The sequence below is a fragment of the Coloeus monedula genome (assembly GCF_965178545.1).
Source record: "Coloeus monedula genome assembly, chromosome: 16".
Classification (NCBI taxonomy): Eukaryota; Metazoa; Chordata; class Aves; order Passeriformes; family Corvidae; genus Coloeus; species Coloeus monedula.
Genome location: NC_138796.1, coordinates 7,488,471 through 7,507,647, shown reverse-complemented (window position 1 = coordinate 7,507,647; position 19,177 = coordinate 7,488,471). Strand labels below are relative to the sequence as shown.

At 52.0% G+C, this 19,177-nt stretch overlaps 1 protein-coding gene across 1 annotated transcript in view; it reads left to right on the top strand.

The window, feature by feature from the left end:
* CACNA1H (calcium voltage-gated channel subunit alpha1 H) overlaps positions 1-16,280 on the top strand; it is a gene marked incomplete at both ends in the record, with an annotated part of 158,083 nt that extends 141,803 nt beyond the window's left edge. The window contains 6 exons of the mRNA XM_082291933.1: positions 4,805-4,883; positions 6,732-6,853; positions 7,449-7,775; positions 11,133-11,316; positions 14,292-14,470; positions 15,171-16,280. Of these exons, the coding sequence (XP_082148059.1) occupies positions 4,805-4,883; positions 6,732-6,853; positions 7,449-7,775; positions 11,133-11,316; positions 14,292-14,470; positions 15,171-16,280 (2,001 nt within the window). The remainder of the gene's footprint in view (positions 1-4,804; positions 4,884-6,731; positions 6,854-7,448; positions 7,776-11,132; positions 11,317-14,291; positions 14,471-15,170) is intronic.
* Between the last annotated feature and the right edge of the window lie 2,897 nt (positions 16,281-19,177).

The following is a 19,177-nucleotide window of genomic DNA, read 5'->3' as shown; positions in this document are numbered from 1 at the left end:
AAAAGGGGATTTTAGGAAGAGCTCTCTGACAACCATCACTCTTCATAAAGCTGCAGCTTTCATTTCCAAGGCAAGGGATGAGTTCCTAGCCTAATTAAATTAGCATCCTAAAACCACAGCTGGAAAATCCTCATTGAATGTGGCTTCTAAGTGACAAAAAAAAGCTAATTTAATGTTTATTCATTAAGGTTTGGGGGGGAATTCTTTGTCTGGTGTGTGGAGAATGCCCATTTATGGGCTGACGATGACAAGGAACTGTCACTGCATTTTTGGGGGGTGATTTTCATCAGCTTTGGATTTGATTTTTATTCAGCAATTTGAGTAACACTTGGAGAACCAATTATCCCCAGATTTGGGGGAATGTAGCATGTTGATCCAAGATTGTCACAGGATTAATCTCCTCTTATGGGACTTCAGACTGAGCTTGAGCTGCTCTTTTCAAACCGTCCCTATTGCACCTTCCTTGTGTGGTAACCTCTGTCTGCCAGGTCAGAGACCCTCTCCTCCACCTGATCTCTGGAAAAAATGAGATGGAGAAGAGGAAAAAAAATGAGGAGAGGCCACAGAGACAGAGAGAATGGTCAGGGAATGATCTCAAACTGGCACCTTCTCTGCCCACCTTCTCCATGTCCTCTGAATCCCAGAAAAAAACCCCAACACCTGGTTCTTGGTTTAAGGATTCAAAGTGTTAGGGAATCAGCCATCCCCTGTTGATGGAATACATTCTTATTTACTCTTCCTGCTAAAAAAAATCTAGTGTTTTCAGTCTGAATTAGCCACGTTTGTTTGTTCACTGGATATAATCTTGCTTTTTTCTTGTAGCACGTCTCCTTTTCGGAGCAGTGGTAGATAAAATAATCTCTTGTGAAAGGGAGAGAAATGAACTCCTTTAATCTCTCAGTGTGGAGCAGCTTTTCAAGACCTGCTTCAAGTGTTTTCCTCTTCTTTCTGAGCTCTGTCCTCGCTGAGGCTCGATAATGAATTACACCGCTCGTCCATCACTGATTATCTCCTTGCTTCTGTGTCTGGTGGCTGTTGGGTTTGGAAGCAAAGGCTGCTCTCTAAGCATCCTGTTTATGGTGATCCTTCAGCCCTTTTCCCGTTCCCAGCTTTCCAAAGCTCACCCTTTCTGTAGGAAAGTTGGAATTTAAATTTGGTTTAAAGTGCTCCTGGTAGAAGTGAATCCCCCAGCAGTCACTGCTGAGCTGCCACAGCTCTTCCTGGTGGAGAGGACAACTGGAATCCAGCCCAATTCCCATCCTCCAACACCAATGAGATGTGAAACTTCCCTATCAAAAGATCTGGGTTGTTTTCCCTTCTCTCGTCTTGCTTGATCCGTGGATGGCACATTAATTCCCTGCAGGCTGGACAAGAGACTCCTCTTTGTCTTCAAAAGCTTGGAACTGCCCCCACAGGCACTCTGTGCCAAGAAAAAAGCAAAGAACTCCTCATCCTAGCAGAGCCCTGAAGGGCAGGACCTGAAGTTTGCTCCTGTCCTGGAGTTTATCTCCTCTTGGTGCTGGAATTCCTGGGCTTATCTCAACTTCAGCTCCTGAAGAGCTTTTCTGGCATTGCCCGACTGCAGTTGGGGGGCAAAAACAACAACCTGCCTTTGCCAGCCCCTGGAGAGCCACAGGGATGTGAACTCAGAGAGCAGGAATGGGAATGTCTGAGCAGCCAGCACTGGGGATGATGGATTTGGGGAGACAGGGAGGTGTGGGCTGTGCTGCAGAGATCCCTGAGGGACTGGAGCAGCGATACAGAATTCCAGAGGAACAACATCCTGCTGGCTCCTGGGGCTGGGCTCCATGGGGCTGAGGGGACACAGAAAGGGGACCTTGTTCAGGTCAGCCTGAGGTGACTTCACCCTCCGAGGCTGTGTCTCTCCACCAATCCGGGAATTCTCACAGCTGGCCTCTGTTTTCCAGGCAGAGGTGTCCATTTTCTCCTGGGCCCAGTGCATGAATTAGGCTGTGTTTTCCCACTGCCAGGATTATTGCCTTGGCTGGAGTGTGATGGAAGAGGATAGGGAGGACTCATGGCCTTGGAAAGGCTTGGCAGGAGCTTAATTTGATGAGGAATCGCTCTGGACAGGCATCCCAGGGAGCTGAGTGCATCAACACCGGGAATGCCATTGGATGTCAGAGCAGGAAGAGGCACAGGAGTGCGGCAGCAGGAGACACAAATTCCATCAGTGCCTCTCCCAGAGCCAGCTGGGTGTGTGGAGAGGGAAGCCCCTTCCCTTGAGCTGAGCAGCTTATTCCAGGGCTTTTGCAGTGGTAGGGCACAGATCCAGCTGGGATACACTGGGAGAGAGTGCAGCCCCTCCTGGAGGCTCTCCCTGCTCCTCGGGGGGGGATGGAGGACTCTGCCTGTGTCCCCACAGCATCCCAGCACAGGGCCAGTGCTGCCAGCCAGCATTCCAGAGGGAAGGTCCAGGAGGAATCACAGATACTCACCGGCATCTCCAGCTCTTGTGGCTTCTCTGAGGTCTTCAGGGCACCAACAACATCTCTGAGATGTTCTTCATCTGTGCTTCTCTCCCTGCAGTCCTCAACTCCTCCTTGGCACTGGATTCCCAGGAAATGATGGATAGCCCCTGGCTGCCAGAGAGAGGGGGTTGTCTGGAGTTTTCTGTGCCTGAGTCAGGGGGAGTTGGATGGATAAGGGAGCCTGGGCTGAGCTGTTCAGAGCCAGAACCACTTCTCAGAGCCTGCTGGGGCTGCCAGAGCTGAGGCTGCTGCCCAGAGCTGGATTCCTGTTCCTGGTGGAGCATCCAGCCCAGCCTTTGGAGAAAAGCTCCTGCCCTCTCCTGTTCCTTCCAGCAGCATGATTCACTCACCATCTTTTCCTTGTCTGGTCTCGGTAGATCTCAGAGTGCTTTGGAGACATTAATTACGTATCCCCGAGGGAATTCCAAAGGGGAACAGTGGAGTTACAGGACTGGGATGATTCACCAAGGTCACAGAAACACACACGGGCTGCCCCCACTGTGCTCAGCCCCTGACCCCGCTCCTGCTCCTCAGCCCATCCCTGGGAATGTGCCTGGGGTCCTTCTCTGTGCTCAGGCCTTGGTGGAGGCCATGGGCTGAGAAGGACTTTTCCCTTTTCCCTCTTCCCTTTTCCCTTTTCGCTTTTCTTCTTCCCTCCTCCTTCTCCTTCTCCTTCTCCTTCTCCTTCTCCTTCTCCTTCTCCTCCTCCCTTCCCTCTTCCCTCTTCCCTCTTCCCTCTCCTCTCTGTTGAAAGCAGATAACAGCTTTGACTCATAACCTGGTAACAACTTCCAAGTTAGCCTAAATTCTTTGGAATTTTATCAGTGCCATACGTTTGCAGGCTGATTACTTAGGCATCAAAATATTCAGGCTGCTTAGAGCAAAATCCAGCACCCTCTTCTGTTACCTCAGCCTTGAAAGTTTATCACTTTTATTTTAATTCCCTGTAATTATCTGCTCGTTTGCCTCCCCAGCAGCGTTCGTGCTGTGTTTGTGCTTGTGCCTGCTCATTTCTAATGTCTCCCAAACCATCAGTGGTCCAGCAGACGTGAGGTAGGAAAAGCTATTCCAGAAGGCAGCAGAGGCAGATGAGATAATCCAGCCCAGCCATCCACATCCCTGTTTTATCTTTATTATTCCCTGGAGGATGGTAATAATGTCAGGGAAATTGCAGAGCCAGTTTAGGCTTTATAGCAATTACAGCCTGCACTGGGTGATTGGAATATTCCCATTTCTTTAATATAAAAATTCCCCTCTTTCATCAGCAATAGCTGTGTTAATTTTACAGTGACAGATATCACACTGATAAACTCTCTGATGAAATTAAATCAAAGCACCCAACAATGCTGTTGTGGCCACTTCAGAGAACAAAACTCTCCCAAAACTAAGAGTTCCCTAAAATACAGCTCAGAGATCACCAATCCCTGGGCCTGACTGCCTGGATCACCTCCTAATTCCTTGTTTTTTAGGGATAAAATCCTGCTTGTGGTGCCGAGAACTCACTTTGTCTCAGTTACGAGCTGCTAACAGGAGCACTTAAAGTGGCAGGAGAGATGAATGTGAGCAGTTCCTTGCAGGTGGTAGCAGGTCAGGTTACTCTGCCCTTCGTGTTCTCTGCCTGAGTCACCAAAAATGTGCTCTTGGAGATGTTTTGGAGGCTTGGATTCTGTGCTGGGATGGAATCCAGCACGGAGAACTGTGATGCTGGTGGTGTGAAGAGCACTTGTCACCCCCTTCAGCTGCCTTGGGGGGCTTGGAGCACCTCCAGCAGCACCTGGAGCTGCAGTGTTGGTGTATGGGATGAGGCTTTTCCTTCATCCTGTGGGATGCAGGAAGCTAAAACCCGGGAAATGGTTGTTGAGAAGTGCCTGTAAAGGAAAAGGCTCAGGGAGTTCTCCTCTCCCTGGAGCACTGACAGCCCTCCATGCCAGTGAAACCTTTGGAAACCATTTAGTTCCTCTTGTGGCTTATTGCTGTCCCAGAGTCCCAAGAAGGGAAAGGCCTCTCAAACCCAAACCAGAGCCCCAGGTCCCACACCAGCCCTGCCCTGCAGGGTGCCCTGGGGTGGCCAAATTCCAGAGGGTGATGGAGAAGCTGCTGCTTTCCACAAGAGCATTTCTGCTCCTTCCCCCACACAAAGACCTCTCTGGGCCCCTTAAAGCAGAGTTCTGAGAGGGACCAAGGTGCTGGAAGCCAAGGGAAAGCTGCTTTGCCTCTGGCCACCCTTCTTTGCTTGTGTTGAAAATGTGATGGAGTGATTTCATTCATGACCTCGACTTGCCTGACCCTTGTTCTGCTTTCTCCTTGTGTAGGTAGGGAACCTTGGCCTACTTTTTATGCTCCTGTTTTTTATCTATGCTGCCCTGGGAGTGGAATTGTTTGGCAAGCTCGGTGAGTAATGGGCCTGACACCGCTCGTTTCATCCGGTTGATGTTTATTTGGTATCTGGCTGCTTCCTTTTTGCTCTCTCTCTCTCATTCTTGGGCCTTGCTCAGCTTCACACTCATGTCCTGAAGATGAAAGTTGTCTCTTGATCTCAGGGTCACAGCTGACACACGAGGATGTAACGCAGAGCCTGTCTAACACACACACACACACACACACACACATTTAGGGATTTGTCCAACGCCACCCTTGGCTGTGCAGGAGCTATTTGCTGTTTCAATCTCATTGCCCAGCATGGATTTGTTCACAAAGATGGAAGTTTGCTTCTGGAGACAGCACATGAGTCTGCAGAGCTGCATGGGGGTCAGATTCCTGCTGGAGAGGTGCCACCATAAACATGTCCCTGCTCGGAGCTTCCCCCACACGCCATCAGCTCTCTGCTCTTGGCTGCCACTGCTCTTCCAGCTGCCCAGGGCTTGTCTGCCCGTGCTCTCAGCATCACCTTCCCCTCTTTCCATCCATCAGGAGGCATCCAGTGGTTCCTGGTTGTCCACCATTAATTAATGAATCCTCCAGTCTGAGGATACTGGAGCTGCTCAGGAATGTGCCCATCACTAAAATCAGAGCAAACACCCAGCCCTGCCTTGCCCAGCCTGGCAAACGCTGTTGGAAGGAGCTGTGTCTGCATCCTCGACATTTCCATCCCAATTAGAGCTCCAGGAGCACCAGCAGGGCCCTTCCTGAGCAGAGTTTACGGCTGTCATTAATCCCTTTTATGAGCCCAGCCCTCTGCTCAGATTACAAGTGCCTGAGAGCAGAATAATTCTTTCAACCAAAACCAAATTATTTTTCAGTCTCCCACAAATTCCGGGGAAAGAATTAGTCCTGCATCCAGCCTGAGTGAAACAGTGTGGGTTTATATTCCATCCCTGGAGTTGTGGGTGTATTTGTTCAGTCACAGGGGTGTAACATGGCTCTTCTGCTGTTTCCACACACACACCTGGACAATGCCAGCCCAGGGAACCCCTCTGGGGCAGGACTCCGCTTCTCAGCCCAATTTAATGGGAATATTCCCTCCTTTTTCCCGATCGGTCCACGCCAGCCACAGGGACAGTCAGCACTCTCCCCAAGGGCTGGTCATTTGTGGGTTTTTCTTGGAATTTTTTTTTTTGTTTTTCCTTCCAATTTACCTCTGAATAATTATCTAAGAGTGAAATGCCCAACCAAGAGCTGTTGCTGCCTGTCCTAATGGATATTTAACGAGCCTGTGTTTTATGGGAAGATGGATATTTCATATGTTCAATTTGCATTCATTAGGATATTAATTCTCAGGGGGAAAATGTCAAATTGCTCCACTTTATCTCAGTGAAAATATCCCTCGTGGTGGATGTACCCTGTAAAAATCATCAGGGCAAGGGCACAGTCAAGAGGAAAACAAAGGAGGTTGTAGAGCAGGAGTAAAGGAAATCACAGAAATCATAAGATCATGGAACCATGGAATGGTTTGTATTGAAAAGGACTTTTAATCCCACCCAGTGCCACCCCCTGCCATGGGCAGGGACCCCTCCCACTATCCCAGGTTGCTCCCAGCCCCATCCAACCTGGCCTTTAACGTTTCCAGGGATGAAAATTCCACCACCACCACTTCCCTACCTCCTGGTGTCCTGTCCCAGGGCTCTCCAGCTGAAAACAACTTTCCCACTGTCCTCCCTGTTCCTCCTGAGCAGGATGTCACCATGCCCTGATGCCATATATCCATGGGACATAGCTTAGGGTGCCACCCCCAGCTTTGGGGGCTGCTGTGGATAATCCAGCGTGGCTTGGCTGATGTGCTGCTCCTTCCCTGTCCCGCAGATTGCAGTGATGAGAACCCCTGTGAAGGCCTGAGCCGCCACGCCACCTTCACCAACTTCGGCATGGCCTTCCTCACCCTCTTCAGGGTGTCCACGGGGGACAACTGGAATGGGATCATGAAGGTCTGTGCAATCTCTGGGTACTTCCTCCTCTCGAGAGAGCTGTAGGTACAGCTTTCAAATGGATTTAGGCAACTCTTGGGCAAAAACAAAAATGGTTCCTCTTAAAACATCAAAATGAGACTTCCTAATTTAAAAGCCAGGTGTGTTTAAAAGCAGGGATTTGTCCCAGCCTGAAACTTCGTTCCTGGATATAATATTTAAGGAAAATTATGCCCTTTTTTTGGCTGACAGGGGTAACCATGTGCTCTGCGTCCTGTGCCTCTGGGATGTGTCATGGGATCACAGGATCATGGAATGGTTTGGGTTGGAAGGGACCTTAAAGCTCATCCCATTCCATCCCCTGCCATGGGCAGGGACACCCCCCATTATCCCAGGTTGCTCCAAGTCCTACCCAGCCTGGGCTTGGACACTCCAGAGATGGGGAATCCACAACTTCTGGGCAACACATTCCCCTCTTTGTAGCTGATGTAATTCCTGATCTCAGCATCTTCTTTTCTCCATTTCAGCTGTACCCACTTTGTGTTCTTTTGGTGTTTCTGCCCTTGGAGCCCAAGCAGAGCCCCACTAATCCCTGCCCTGTCCCTCCCTGCTGCAGGACACGCTCCGGGAATGCACTCGGGAGGACAAGCACTGCCTCAGTTACCTGCCCGTCATCTCCCCCGTCTACTTCGTCACCTTCGTCCTCATCGCCCAGTTCGTCCTGGTCAACGTGGTGGTGGCAGTGCTGATGAAGCACCTGGAGGAGAGCAACAAGGAGGCCAAGGAAGACGCTGAGATGGATGCTGAGATCGAGCTGGAGATGTCCAGAGGAACCAATGCTGCTGGAGGGAGTCGGGGCGGGGCCGGAGCCCCTGAGAGCCGGGCGCTGCACGGGAACCAGGAGCACACCAAGGCCGTGCTGCAGGGGAAGCACCAAGCCCTGGTGAGAGCCCACACAGAGCTGGGGTGGGGAGGGCATGGATCCCACCAGCCTGGCCAGCAGATCCCACACAGATTCCACACGGAGCCACAGGGATGGGAGACAAGGAGCTGTCCCAGTCCCCCTTCAGCAGGGATGTCACCACCACCCCACATCCTGAGTCAGCTCCCAGGGCTCTTGCAGGTGGAGGCTGCTGGAAATGCTATCCTGGGTGTTGTTCCAGGGGAGGGGTGAAAGTCCATCACTCCAGTTCATTCCCAGGTTGTGGATTTTAAGTTCAGAGCCACAATAGCCACAGCTCCCTGTCCTGCTGTCCCAGCCAGTCCTTGTCATTTATCAGGGCAGCAGCACCAGGGAGCAATCCCATAAAGCCCGGGAATGCTGGCACTGGGATAAATTCCCTTCCCAGTGACACTGCTCAGGTTCTTTTTAATCCCACTCTGGGATTTCCAGAGGATCCTGCAGCAATTCAGTGCTGGTGTAAACCTGCAGCTCCCCACTGGCTCTGCTGAGGATGTGGATGACTTGGGAAACATCAGAGCTTCTCAGCAAGAAGCTGGAGGTTCCTGGGTTGCTTTTCCAGACACTCCCTGCTCTCTGATTCCTATCAGTCCTCTAGGAGAACAATCAGAAGTGCAGGGGGGAAGGAGGGCGTGAGATAATTGTCTCATCCCGTGTCAGCAGCCTGCGATTAAGAGTGAACATGGAACTGCTTTGTCACCATGATCACAAATAAATCTACCGTGAAATCAGTGGGGGCTAGCAGATTAAATTACATTAAATTAGATTTTTGTGAAATCCATCAGACTCCATTAAGGCAAGGAAAAGGAGATTTGGTTACACAGCAATGGGGAATTGGCTATTTGAATGTTGTTCCTCACAGACATTCCTGCAGGGAAATGCACAGGTTGCTTTTCCAATTGTGGGGAGAGAGAGGGCACGTCCTTTCATACAGGCTGGGATTGCAAACTGAGTCCATTCTCCTTGGGTTTTCCTCATCTTCCAATACTTCCCAAGCACATCAGGAGCTGGGCAGAGCCTCCTGTTAACCCTGGAAACTCCACAGGGAGAGGTGATGAGGGGGAAAAGTGTCCCATCCTTCTGCTCCGCTTCCCACCATGTCCTGCCACCTTCCCACCAAAGCCCAGGCCACCAGGCTGAGGTGGCTGCTGTCCCACCCATCGTGCTGGTGTGCTTTGGGGCTGTGCCTGAACTGTCCCAAACCTGTCCCTTCACAGCCACAACCTTTCCAGCCTCTGTCCTTTCCAGCTGGGAAAACAGCGTTTCCCAGAGGAATCAGCCCTGTGTGGGACAGGAGCGAAATCCTCTTTTTAGCCCTTAAAATGTATGTTTGGTGCACAGGGCAGTGTGTGAGCAGTGTGACTTCAAAGGCAGAGTCCTTTCTTTGTGGAGAAAACAGTGCCAGGTTTGATTTTATTGTTGTTATTGTAAGAACTTGTTTATGATACTGAGGAAACAGAGGCCAGAGGGGATCAACACCTCAGGCTTCCAGCAATCCCCAGAGCTGTGGATTCAGGAGGTGCTCCAGGGAGATTCCCAGCAAACCCCTCTGCTCAGTCCCTCCGCTCACCCCACATGCCCACAATTTCCAGGGAATGGGATCAGGCTCTGGAGTGCAGCAGGTGTTTCCCAGCAAGGAGGAGGAGCAGCAGTGCTGTCTCCAAACCATCCTCACTGTCCAGAGCAGCTCTCCAGGTGGGAGCCAACAAATTTCCCATCCGTGGTTCATATTTCAAGCACTTATTTCATTTGAAATTTGCCCACATCCCTAATTCAGTCAGGTCTCGACAGCTGAACCCTTAAAAACTGAAGTGGCTGATGTCAAGAAGGGCTTTCTGTTCATCTGTTCCAGCCAGAGACAAACTGAGCTTGAAGAGCCAAATCCTGAGATCCTTCTGTTCAAGTGCTGAGCGAGTGGAGCGAGACCCTTTGTTCTCGCTGTGGCTCCGGGCTATGAACAAGCACCCGGCTGCCCCCAGCTCAGGTGATGCCGTGCTGATGGAGCTGATTAGCTGGGATGGCCAGGGACCAACTGGCACCAGCTGCTGAGGCTTTAATTCATCAGCTGAGAGCCCTGGGTGGCACCCGGAGGGCTCTTGGGCACAGCCATAGTTGGCAGAGCTGAATGCCAACGAGCTGTAAATACCTGCTGGCCTCCCCCCCCCACCCCGTTCCCAGCCAAGCTCCACAGGGTAAAAGCACAGAGTAATCCATCTTGGGGTGTGTGGCTTCAGGGAGCTGAGGAAAGACATTTTAAGGCAGAAATACAAGGAAAAAAACAGATTGAACCAGATCCTTGGGGAGCTCCAAACCTGAGGGATCTCAGGGCCAGGTTTTGCTGGCAGAGAGGGAAAACAGCCCGGCAGAGCAAAGCAAAATACATTTAATTTAAGACATGCAGCTGGGAAAATGTTTTCAATCAGTCACTGGGAGGCTGACGTTAAAGGAAAACCAGAGGGATTAGCTGTGTTTTAGATAAAAGGGGAAACTGGGAGGGGAATGTGTCCAGCCAGGCTGCAGGGCCTGGCCTGGGGGCTCCTGCTCCCCCACCACTTGGCCAAGTCATGGCATCACCTCTCAGCTTCTCCATCAGCACCTCAGCGACGTCGTTTGTGTCCCTAAAGCTTCCTGAGACCCCAGGACGGATTTGCTGTGAGGTGCCTGAGAGGGGTCAGATTTAAGGTTTGTGGTGTGCTCCGTGTGGGCACTTCCAACCAGAGCCACTTCAGTGACAGCAAAGAAAAGCTTTTGTGCCCCCAAAGAGGCTCCACACCCCCACCCTCACTGCCACGATGTCTTCTCCTTCCCTCTGCCTCTTTCTTCAGGGGTCAGTGGTGCCCAAAATGCTCCAGGTTGTAGGAGAGAGGCCTTAGGGTCTGCAGTGGTGTCAGTGTGTTTAAATGTCTGTCCCGTGAGTTTGTTTTGGGGAGGTAACACGTGAATTTCCAGAAGGACTTGGTTTGGCCCCTCTGTCCTCTGTTTGAGGAGGAGGACGTCACCCTCAGGCCTCCTGAAAGCATCTCCCTGGAACATCAGATGAGGACAATGTGAGAAATGCTGCATTTCTCATGTTTTTAACAGATGGGCCCCTTTTTCCTGGCCTTTCCTGTGTCCAAGAGTTGGCTGAGTGGTGGGTCACTGATGTCTCCCTTTATTCCAGCTCCACCCTGAGCTCTCCCCTCAGTGTAACTTTGCTGTCCCGTGCAGCCACCGGGGCCGCAGCTTGTGGGGAAAATCCCAGTGGGAACATCTGCACAAGGTTTGGAAGCAAAAAGGGAAGGAGCTCCCTGTAAATTCCCCACTGAGGTGACCCCATCTCCCTCTCTCCTTGCTCTGCAGGGCAGTGCAGCCTCCCTGAGGCCCCAGGATTCCCAGAACCTGCTGACCGTCCGCAAGATCTCCGTGGCCCGGATGCACTCCCTGCCCAACGACAGCTACATGTTCCGGCCCGTGACTCCAGCAAAGGCCCCGTTCCCCCTGCACGAGGTGGAGATGGAGACGTATCCCTGCAAAGCCCAAAGAGGTACCACCCATGGGGATTTCCCCCTGCTCTGAGATGAAGCTTTGGGATCCTCATGACAAGAGGGGCAGTGTCCAGAGAAGGGGCTGGAGCACCAGGAACAGCTGAGGGAGCTGGGAAAGGGGCTCAGCCTGGAGAAAAGGAGGCTCAGGGGGGACCTTGTGGCTCTGCACAACTCCCTGACAGGGTTGGGCTCTGCTCCCAGGGAACAGGGACAGGATGAGAGGAAACAACCTCAAGTTCTGCCGGGGGAGGTTTAGATTGGATATTAGGAAAAATTTCTTCCCTGGAAGGGTGTTCAAGCATCAGAACAGGTTCCCAGGGCAGTGGTAGAGTCACCATCCCTGGAAGTGTTCAAAAACCGTGTGGATGTGGCACTTGGGGACATTGGTTAGCACTGGCCTTGGCAGTGCTGGGTTAATGGTTGGATTTGATGGTCTTTTCCAATCTTTGCGATTCCATGATTACAACCACGGGACAGCAGCTGCACATGGGGGGTTCAGTGGGGAGCAACCAACCCAAACATGGCCTGAGCAGGCCTTGCTCCGATTTGATTCCATCAGCACGACGAACGTTTCCCACATTGGGCACAATTCCACGTTGCCATCACTTTCCCAGGAGCAAGCTGGTGGCTCAGATCTTTGGGGAGAAGCGAGGCTCCTGAGTAGTGCTGGAGGCACAGGGTACAGGCTGTTAGCTGAGAACAAGGGAGCATTTCCCTTCCCTGTGCATTCCCTCTGAATCCTGCCTGCGAATCAATAACATCCCCAGGAATGAAAGCCAGAGTCGGGATTGCTTCCGGGCACAGCTCCTCATCGTTCCAGGCAGGCTGCAGCCTCAGGGCACTGCCTTTAGCACCACACATCGAGTTCAGAGCTGCAGGAGTTTCTTTGGGAGCAGAAAGATTAGAAACCAGTGTCTGGCTCTTCCCAAGCCTGGCCTTATAATGAATGTCATGGACAGACCCCATGGAGTGACCCCATAATCCAGGAATCACAAGTGCACGGAGCCTTTGAGGGGGCACTCATCCACTGCATCCGAGTCCATTTCCCTGAGAATGCTTTTCTGTCTCTTTTGTTGAGCTGGTTTGAAGGGGAAATCGATATGAAACACAATCTCTGCTTCCCTAAAAGCACACGTGCTCCTGGAGTGGCTCCCAAGATCTTCTCCCACCCTGCTCTCCTTTGATCCGGCTGGTTTGAAATGCAAGAACTGCTCAGTGGGTTTGCAGAGCCTGATTTGCTCTGATTTCCTTGGGAGAAGGAACTCTGTGTTTGTTCAGACTCTCTGGGAGCCAGGTCATGTTCTCTGCTCAGTGTTTGTTATTATTCACCTGCAAATTCCTGGCGAAGGAAAGAAAACAGAGGTTGAGTTTCAGGGGCGGCCTCCTGGGGCTGCTTTTCATCCCTGGAGTGGCTGTAAAGCAGGATTTATATCCATATAAAACTGCTGTGATGCTGCCAGGGGTGGGTAGAACCCACGAAGAATTCTCTGATGTTTTCCAAATTTCTCTCCAAGAGCACTGGAGGGATGGATGTGATGGATATGACTTCTTTGGGAAAACCAGCAGCACCCTGAGCTGTGCTGCTGCTGAGCTGCCCAAACTCTGCTTCAAGTCACAGTTCCATAAATTACATCCAGGTAAAACTGAGCCCATGGAGACTCCCATGAGCATTTGTGTTTCCATGGGCTTCAGGATGTCTGATCTTCTCCCGATACTCCACCGACCACCCAGGGAAAATCTTGTGGGATGAGCAGATCTCAGGATATGTTGGGTTTAGATGCAGTTTCCTGATTTCCTAGAAAAACAAGAGAAAGAATATCCAGCTCCAGAGATCTTCAGTGTTCCTGAGCATCCAGTTTGGAGGGGGTTTGGGTTTTCTGTATGAGAGCTTGATGGAAAGTTTCCAACAGGAGGAAATTCCAACTGAGGACAGGGAGTAGAGCATAGGGTCTGGATTTTATGACCATGTTTGTGACAGATTTTATGACAGAGTCTTTCTGTGTCATGAAAAGCATTTTATAAAGCCTGGAATAGCACATGAACAGCACAGGCTCAACCTGAAACTCTGGATCTAGGAGAGCCCAAAAAAAAACTGGGGAGAAGTGGGGTGGGGGTGAGAATTCCTTCTGTGGTGTTCTGGAGAAAAGCTCCGAAAGAAAAATTATTAAACACTCACTTTTCTTTCTCCCCACCAACAAATCTGTCTGTGAAATGCAACTGCAATGTGTCTGGATGGCTTTTGTCAGAGGTTCAAGTTCCCTGAGCCCTGGGTGAGATCTCTTGGAGTGATGGATAACGGTGTTTTTAACACGGAGTGGGGCAGCACTGGAGGAACAGACGCTGGGTTTCAAACTAATGAGGACAATAAATCCTGCAGCCAAAAAAACCAGAGAAGCAGATTTCTCAGACAACTCCCAAGCGCAGTAAAGCAGCACCGCGGAGGGGCTGGGGAGGACGGATTGCCTTCAGACCCAGCCTAGGCGGCTTCAGGAAGAGAGAGATTCCAGCCTGCCCACAGCTCAGGGCTGTCAGAGCATTTGGAACAGGCTCCGAGCTCCTGGTGGGACCACGCTGAGCCAAGCTGTGCCTTGGGGACAGCCCTGATGGTGGCTGGGCTGTGGTGGGTGGGAGAACTGCAGAACTGGGCCTGCAGCGGTGTCTGCTCCCAGAGGAGGTGTAGAATATCCTGAGTTAGAAGGGACCCACAAGGCTCACAGCCCAACTCCTGGCCCTGCACAGTCACCCCAACATCTGTGACCTCCCTGCCATCCCTGCTGAGGTTCAAGGTAGGAGACAAGACAAGGGTTTTTAATCCCAGTGTTGCCCAAGGGTTACGCTGATGTTCGGGATTTCAGCCAGGCCTAACAGGTCTTTCCTCCTCCCTCCTTTGTTTACTCCCCTCTTGAAGCTTCTGCCTCAATCCTTGAGAGAGCCCACAGGCCAAGCAATGACTGCTCCCTCTGTCCTGCCCTAGGATCCATCACCTCCATCCGCTCCCAGCCCGTGGGGACGAGTTCCTCGCTGAGAGTGCCCACGGAGTCGCTGCCGCTGGCCGCGCGCTCCCCCGGCCACGAAGGGCGGCACCGCTGGAAGGTCCTTCCCCCGCACGGCACCCCCCGATCTCCTGCTCTCAACAAGCTGCTCTGCAGACAGGTGAGAGGCCAAGAGCACCCAGAGGTAACTCCTGACTCGTCACCTGTGTTCTTTCCCTTCTTTCCCAGCCCTCTCTTGGGTTTCTTTGCTTGGAGCTAAGAGTAGAGCTCCTGTTTTAGAACAAAACGTGCAATTTTAATTTTAATATAATTTAGTCATTTTAATACACTCCTGCCCCAGCAAAGGACACCTGGGAAGGCCCTTTTTCCCTACTTCCATCTTCGTGGCTGTGCTATTCCAGGAAATAAGAGCTAAAGCCCAAATCCATTTTACGCATGGTGGGAGAAGCCTCCAGGGAGCCCTACACTGTGATGGGTTGTGCTGGCTCAGGATTTGGGGCTGGAGCAAGACCAAGGCCCAGTAGATGGCAGCCCTGAACACGAAGGCTCCTGCCAGCAGAAGTTTATCCTCCTGTACAGGAGGGTCTGACAGGACTGGCACAGTGGGGCAGGAATGAGGTGGGGTGTGTTAGACCCACCAACATGGGCTCCCCATCCCTGGGAGTGTCCCAGGCCAGGCTGGACGGGGCTTGGAGCACCCTGTACTGGTGGAAGGTGCCCACGGCAGGGTGTGGAAGGAAATGAGCTTTCAGGCCCCTTCCAACACAGTATGATTCTATAATTCTGTGTCCATCACTGGAAGTGCTGCTGCCCAGCACGTCCCCAGGCTCTCACCCCACCTCTCTCTCCTCCCGTTCCAGGAGGCCGTTCGGACAGACTCAGTGGACGGACAGACTCAGGAGCGCAAGGACAGCCTGCAAGCAGAGCCTGGAGAGCCCCAACCATCAGCAAAGCAGCCCCAGAGCACCCTCACCCCCAGCCCTCTCCATTCCCCCCTCCCGGCCACCCCTCCGCGCTCCCCCCCGTCCTCCCCACACCGGCCCCTCGGCCCCCTGGCACGGAAGCACACATGTGGCCAGCACGGCGTTCCCAGCCGGCCACCCAGCCCTGCCAGCCCCTCTGGCCCCGAGGGCTGCCAGGGCGAGCCCTCGGACCTGGCTGACGAGGAGGTTCGGCACATCAACAGCTCGGCCAAAGACTGGGCAGAGGAGCACTCGGACCCCAGCAGCCGCTCCACCTCACCCTTCACCTCACCGGCCCCGTCCCCCGTGCCCCTCAAGAACTGCAGCACAAGCAGCCTCTCCTGCAAGGAGAAGGACTTGAAGAAGTTCTACAGCACCGACACCAAGGGCTTCCTCAGCAAGCCCAGCTGGGCCGACGAGCAGCGGCGCCATTCCATCGAGATCTGCCCCTCCGGCGGCGCCCCGGACTGCGGCTTCCAGGACCCCGCTGAGGACAAGCAGCGGCCCCCTGCCCACGTCCAGCCAGAGGCCGACTACATCCACGGAGCCCGGAGGAAGAAGAAGATGAGCCCGCCCTGCATTTCTATAGATCCTCCCATGGAGGATGACACCGGGGCGGCCCCGCGCACCAAACCCTCCGAGAACACCCTGCTGCGGAGGAGGACCCCGTCCTGCGAGTTCCCGGCCTACCGAGAATCCCTGGAGCTCGCGGAGAGCCAGCCCCCGTGCCGGGGGGAGCACCTCAGCATCCCCAACTTCTCCTTCGAGCAGCTGGACGGCGGCTCCTTGAGCAGCCTCTCGGAGCTGCTGGACAGCGGGCAGTCCACACCGGCCTCCATGGACTCGCGGCCGGACGCGGAGCTGAAAAAGCCGGATCACTTAAAAACTCAGTGGAGCAACGGCGAGAGGAGCAAAGAGCTGCCGGGCACTGCCAAGAGCCCCCTGCGGAAGCAGGACTTGGGCCCCGTGACTGTTGCCACAGAAGAAGGCACGGATGACCCAGTATAGCTGCTGGGCTGGGGGAGCGGGGGGGTCTCAAGGGCTTTGTCACCAGTGTGGGGGTTCCAAAGCGAGGGCACCCAGGGGTCGGGGGTGGCCGTCACCGGGGCCATCCCCTTGCTGCGGTCACTCGAAGCGCTGTGGAAGTTTGCAAAAAAAACCACACACACACACACACACAGAGACACACACAGACACACAAAGAAGTGAAAAAGAAACCAAACGAACGGCTGGACGAAACTGGGGATGGGTTTTTTGGGGATGGGGAGTGGATTTGGCAGGAGGTTTTGGGGTTTCTTTTCTAAGGGGAAGGTGGAGTTGGTGCAGGGGTGGCTTCGTTCCTCCCACCCCCCTCCGTGGCCTCGATCACATTGATTCGGGTCCGAGGTGGTGTCGGTTGGGATTTGGGGGGATTCTCTTGGGGTTTTGTTGTTTTGTTGGGTTTGTTTTTTGTTGTTTTTTTTTTTTTAAAGATGCTCAGCTTTTCCCGAGGCACCTTTTCGAGCTGTCACGTTATGCCGGAGTGCCCGGGAGCTGGGAGCTGGACATTGTCTGTATATCAGCAGTTCTATAAATAGAAATCCTGTATTTGTGAGCTACAAAATGAAGAAACAAACAAAGAAAAAACCTGGAAAAAAAAAACCAGACCCACAAAAACTCTCTCTCCATAATGCACATATTTTTATAGAGAAACAGAGATGCTGTTTTTTGCATTACATGGGTGGTGTTTCCTTGGGTTTTCTGTGGAATTAATTATTCCAGCCATTCATTTTCCAAATGTTTCTTCTCTTTCCTCGCTTCCCTTCCCTCCACCATCACCCCACCAGCTTCTTCTCACAGCTGATGCTTCTAACATCTCGCTCATTTTTCTTTTGTACTTTAGAGGTTGTCCTAATTACAGACAAAAAACCAAATCACTACTGAATTGTAGCCAGTGCAATAATAAGTTATTCATTCTTCTTGTCTGTCCAACTGTCCTGTTGCTTTTTTTCCCCCCTCCCTTTCTTTTCAACTGAAATTCAGGTTAAACGTCGCAATAATCTGAACTAACGTGCACAGAGATGGTTTCTTGTGTTACAAAGAGAAGCAACTAATGAAAAAAAGGAAAGAAAACTACATTTACCGAGAGATTAAAAAAAAAGAAACTGAACAAATAAATAGTAAATTATTTAAGAAATGTATTTTGTTTACTGCAGTTCTAAGTAAATTATTGATACAGTGTGTAAAGGTGTAAAGAGCTGTCATAGGTGACGTTCTTTGTGAGCATTTAAGGTGATGATTTGTCCTTCTAGTGGCAGAACAATTCCAACCCCTCGGGGCAGTTTGCACTCCCTGTGCTTCCCTCCCAATCCCTACACCCACACCTGGATACGTTCTCTTCCCAAGGCCCTTCCAGAAGCCTCTAGAGGAATCCAGGTCACCTTTTAACACCACTTTGGGGGTTTTTTTGCAGCTTTTGGGGTTGATTTTTCCTTTTTAGCCTCTGGCCCTTGCCCCTTCCCACCCCTCCTGCAGGCCCTGTGTCCACGGCACAGCTTGGCCATGGGAAATAGGAGCAGGAAGGAGCCCGTGGCAGCAGCCCGGACATCCAGGGGGGGATAAAGCCCATCCAGTCGTTTCCGTTTGGTTCCTTCCGTGCCGCCTCATATTTATGCATTCACATTTATCTTCTGTTATCGATGCATCCATTACTCCAAAGGAAATGTATCTTGTTTCACATCTATTAAACTGTATAAACTGGAAGCGTGGCCTCCCTTTGTGCCGCAGCGGGGGGAGCCCAGGTGTCCCTCCCGCTCCCAGAGCTCGGCATTCCCTGAAACCTCTCTGCTCAACCTCTCAAAGCTGCAGCCCCCAGGTGTGAACCATCCCCACTGGAGTTTGAGGCTTCTCCCACCTCCAGCTGAGCTCAGAGAATCCCTCACCTCACCCAAGAGTCTCCATATGTTGATCCAGCTCTGTGCCGGCTGCTTCCGAGGAGCACCTGCACCGCTGTAATTAAGAGTCATTTAGAATTATTGTAAATAATGATTGTGTCTCGGCGGGATAGTGAGGAATTCCAGAAAAGAGCCATAAAATCCATGATTAACAGTGCTTTGGGGAGGATGGCAAACTCCTTTTGCTGCAATTTAAGGAGAGGAGGTGAATCCCTCTGCTCCAGGCTGAATCCTGCCTGGAGGCGTGTGGGATGCTCCGGGATGTCCCTCGGCATAAGGGGACACTCAGGGTGTCATTTACCACTGGGATTATTTAGCTGTGCTGGAAAAGGCCTGAATTCCCTTCTGGCCCTGTGCCTGAATTCCCTTCGGGGGAAAAGCCTCTCGCCATGGGGTTGGTGGCTGATGGTGATGATGGAGAGGGGGATGTAGAACAATTTGGAAGGGCTTGAGGCCATGGCAGCGTTGGGAATGAGTTTGGATATTTGCTCCTGGTTCTGGTTCTGCCTGGGCTCCCACCCTCTGACAAAGCCACACCTTCCCAAACCCCCCAAAGCTCATGAGGACCCAAACCAACCCCATCCATGAGCCTGCAGGAACATCCTGGCAGCGTGGGGCGAATCAAGCTCCGACTGAATTTTCCAAGAGCAAAGAGTGACCACGGATTGCTCCCCGATGCCTCTTTTGGGGACACTCACCTGGACGTGCAGGTGCAAAACTCCCACAGCTGCATCCCCAAACCTGGCCATGACCAGAGAAACTATTTAACATCAGCCAGTGTTAATTTTGTTGATTAAATCTCTGCAGCATTAAGTGATTTCCCCCTGGACTGTCTGCAAGCCTTGCTTAAGATCGGAAGCAAAAAGCACCGGGTAAATGCAAGTCATGATTATTTAATTGGATCGATTTCTATTTTGCATTTTTAATGGCCATTCAGTCCTGTCCATTTATGAGCCAGACTCTGTCCCACCA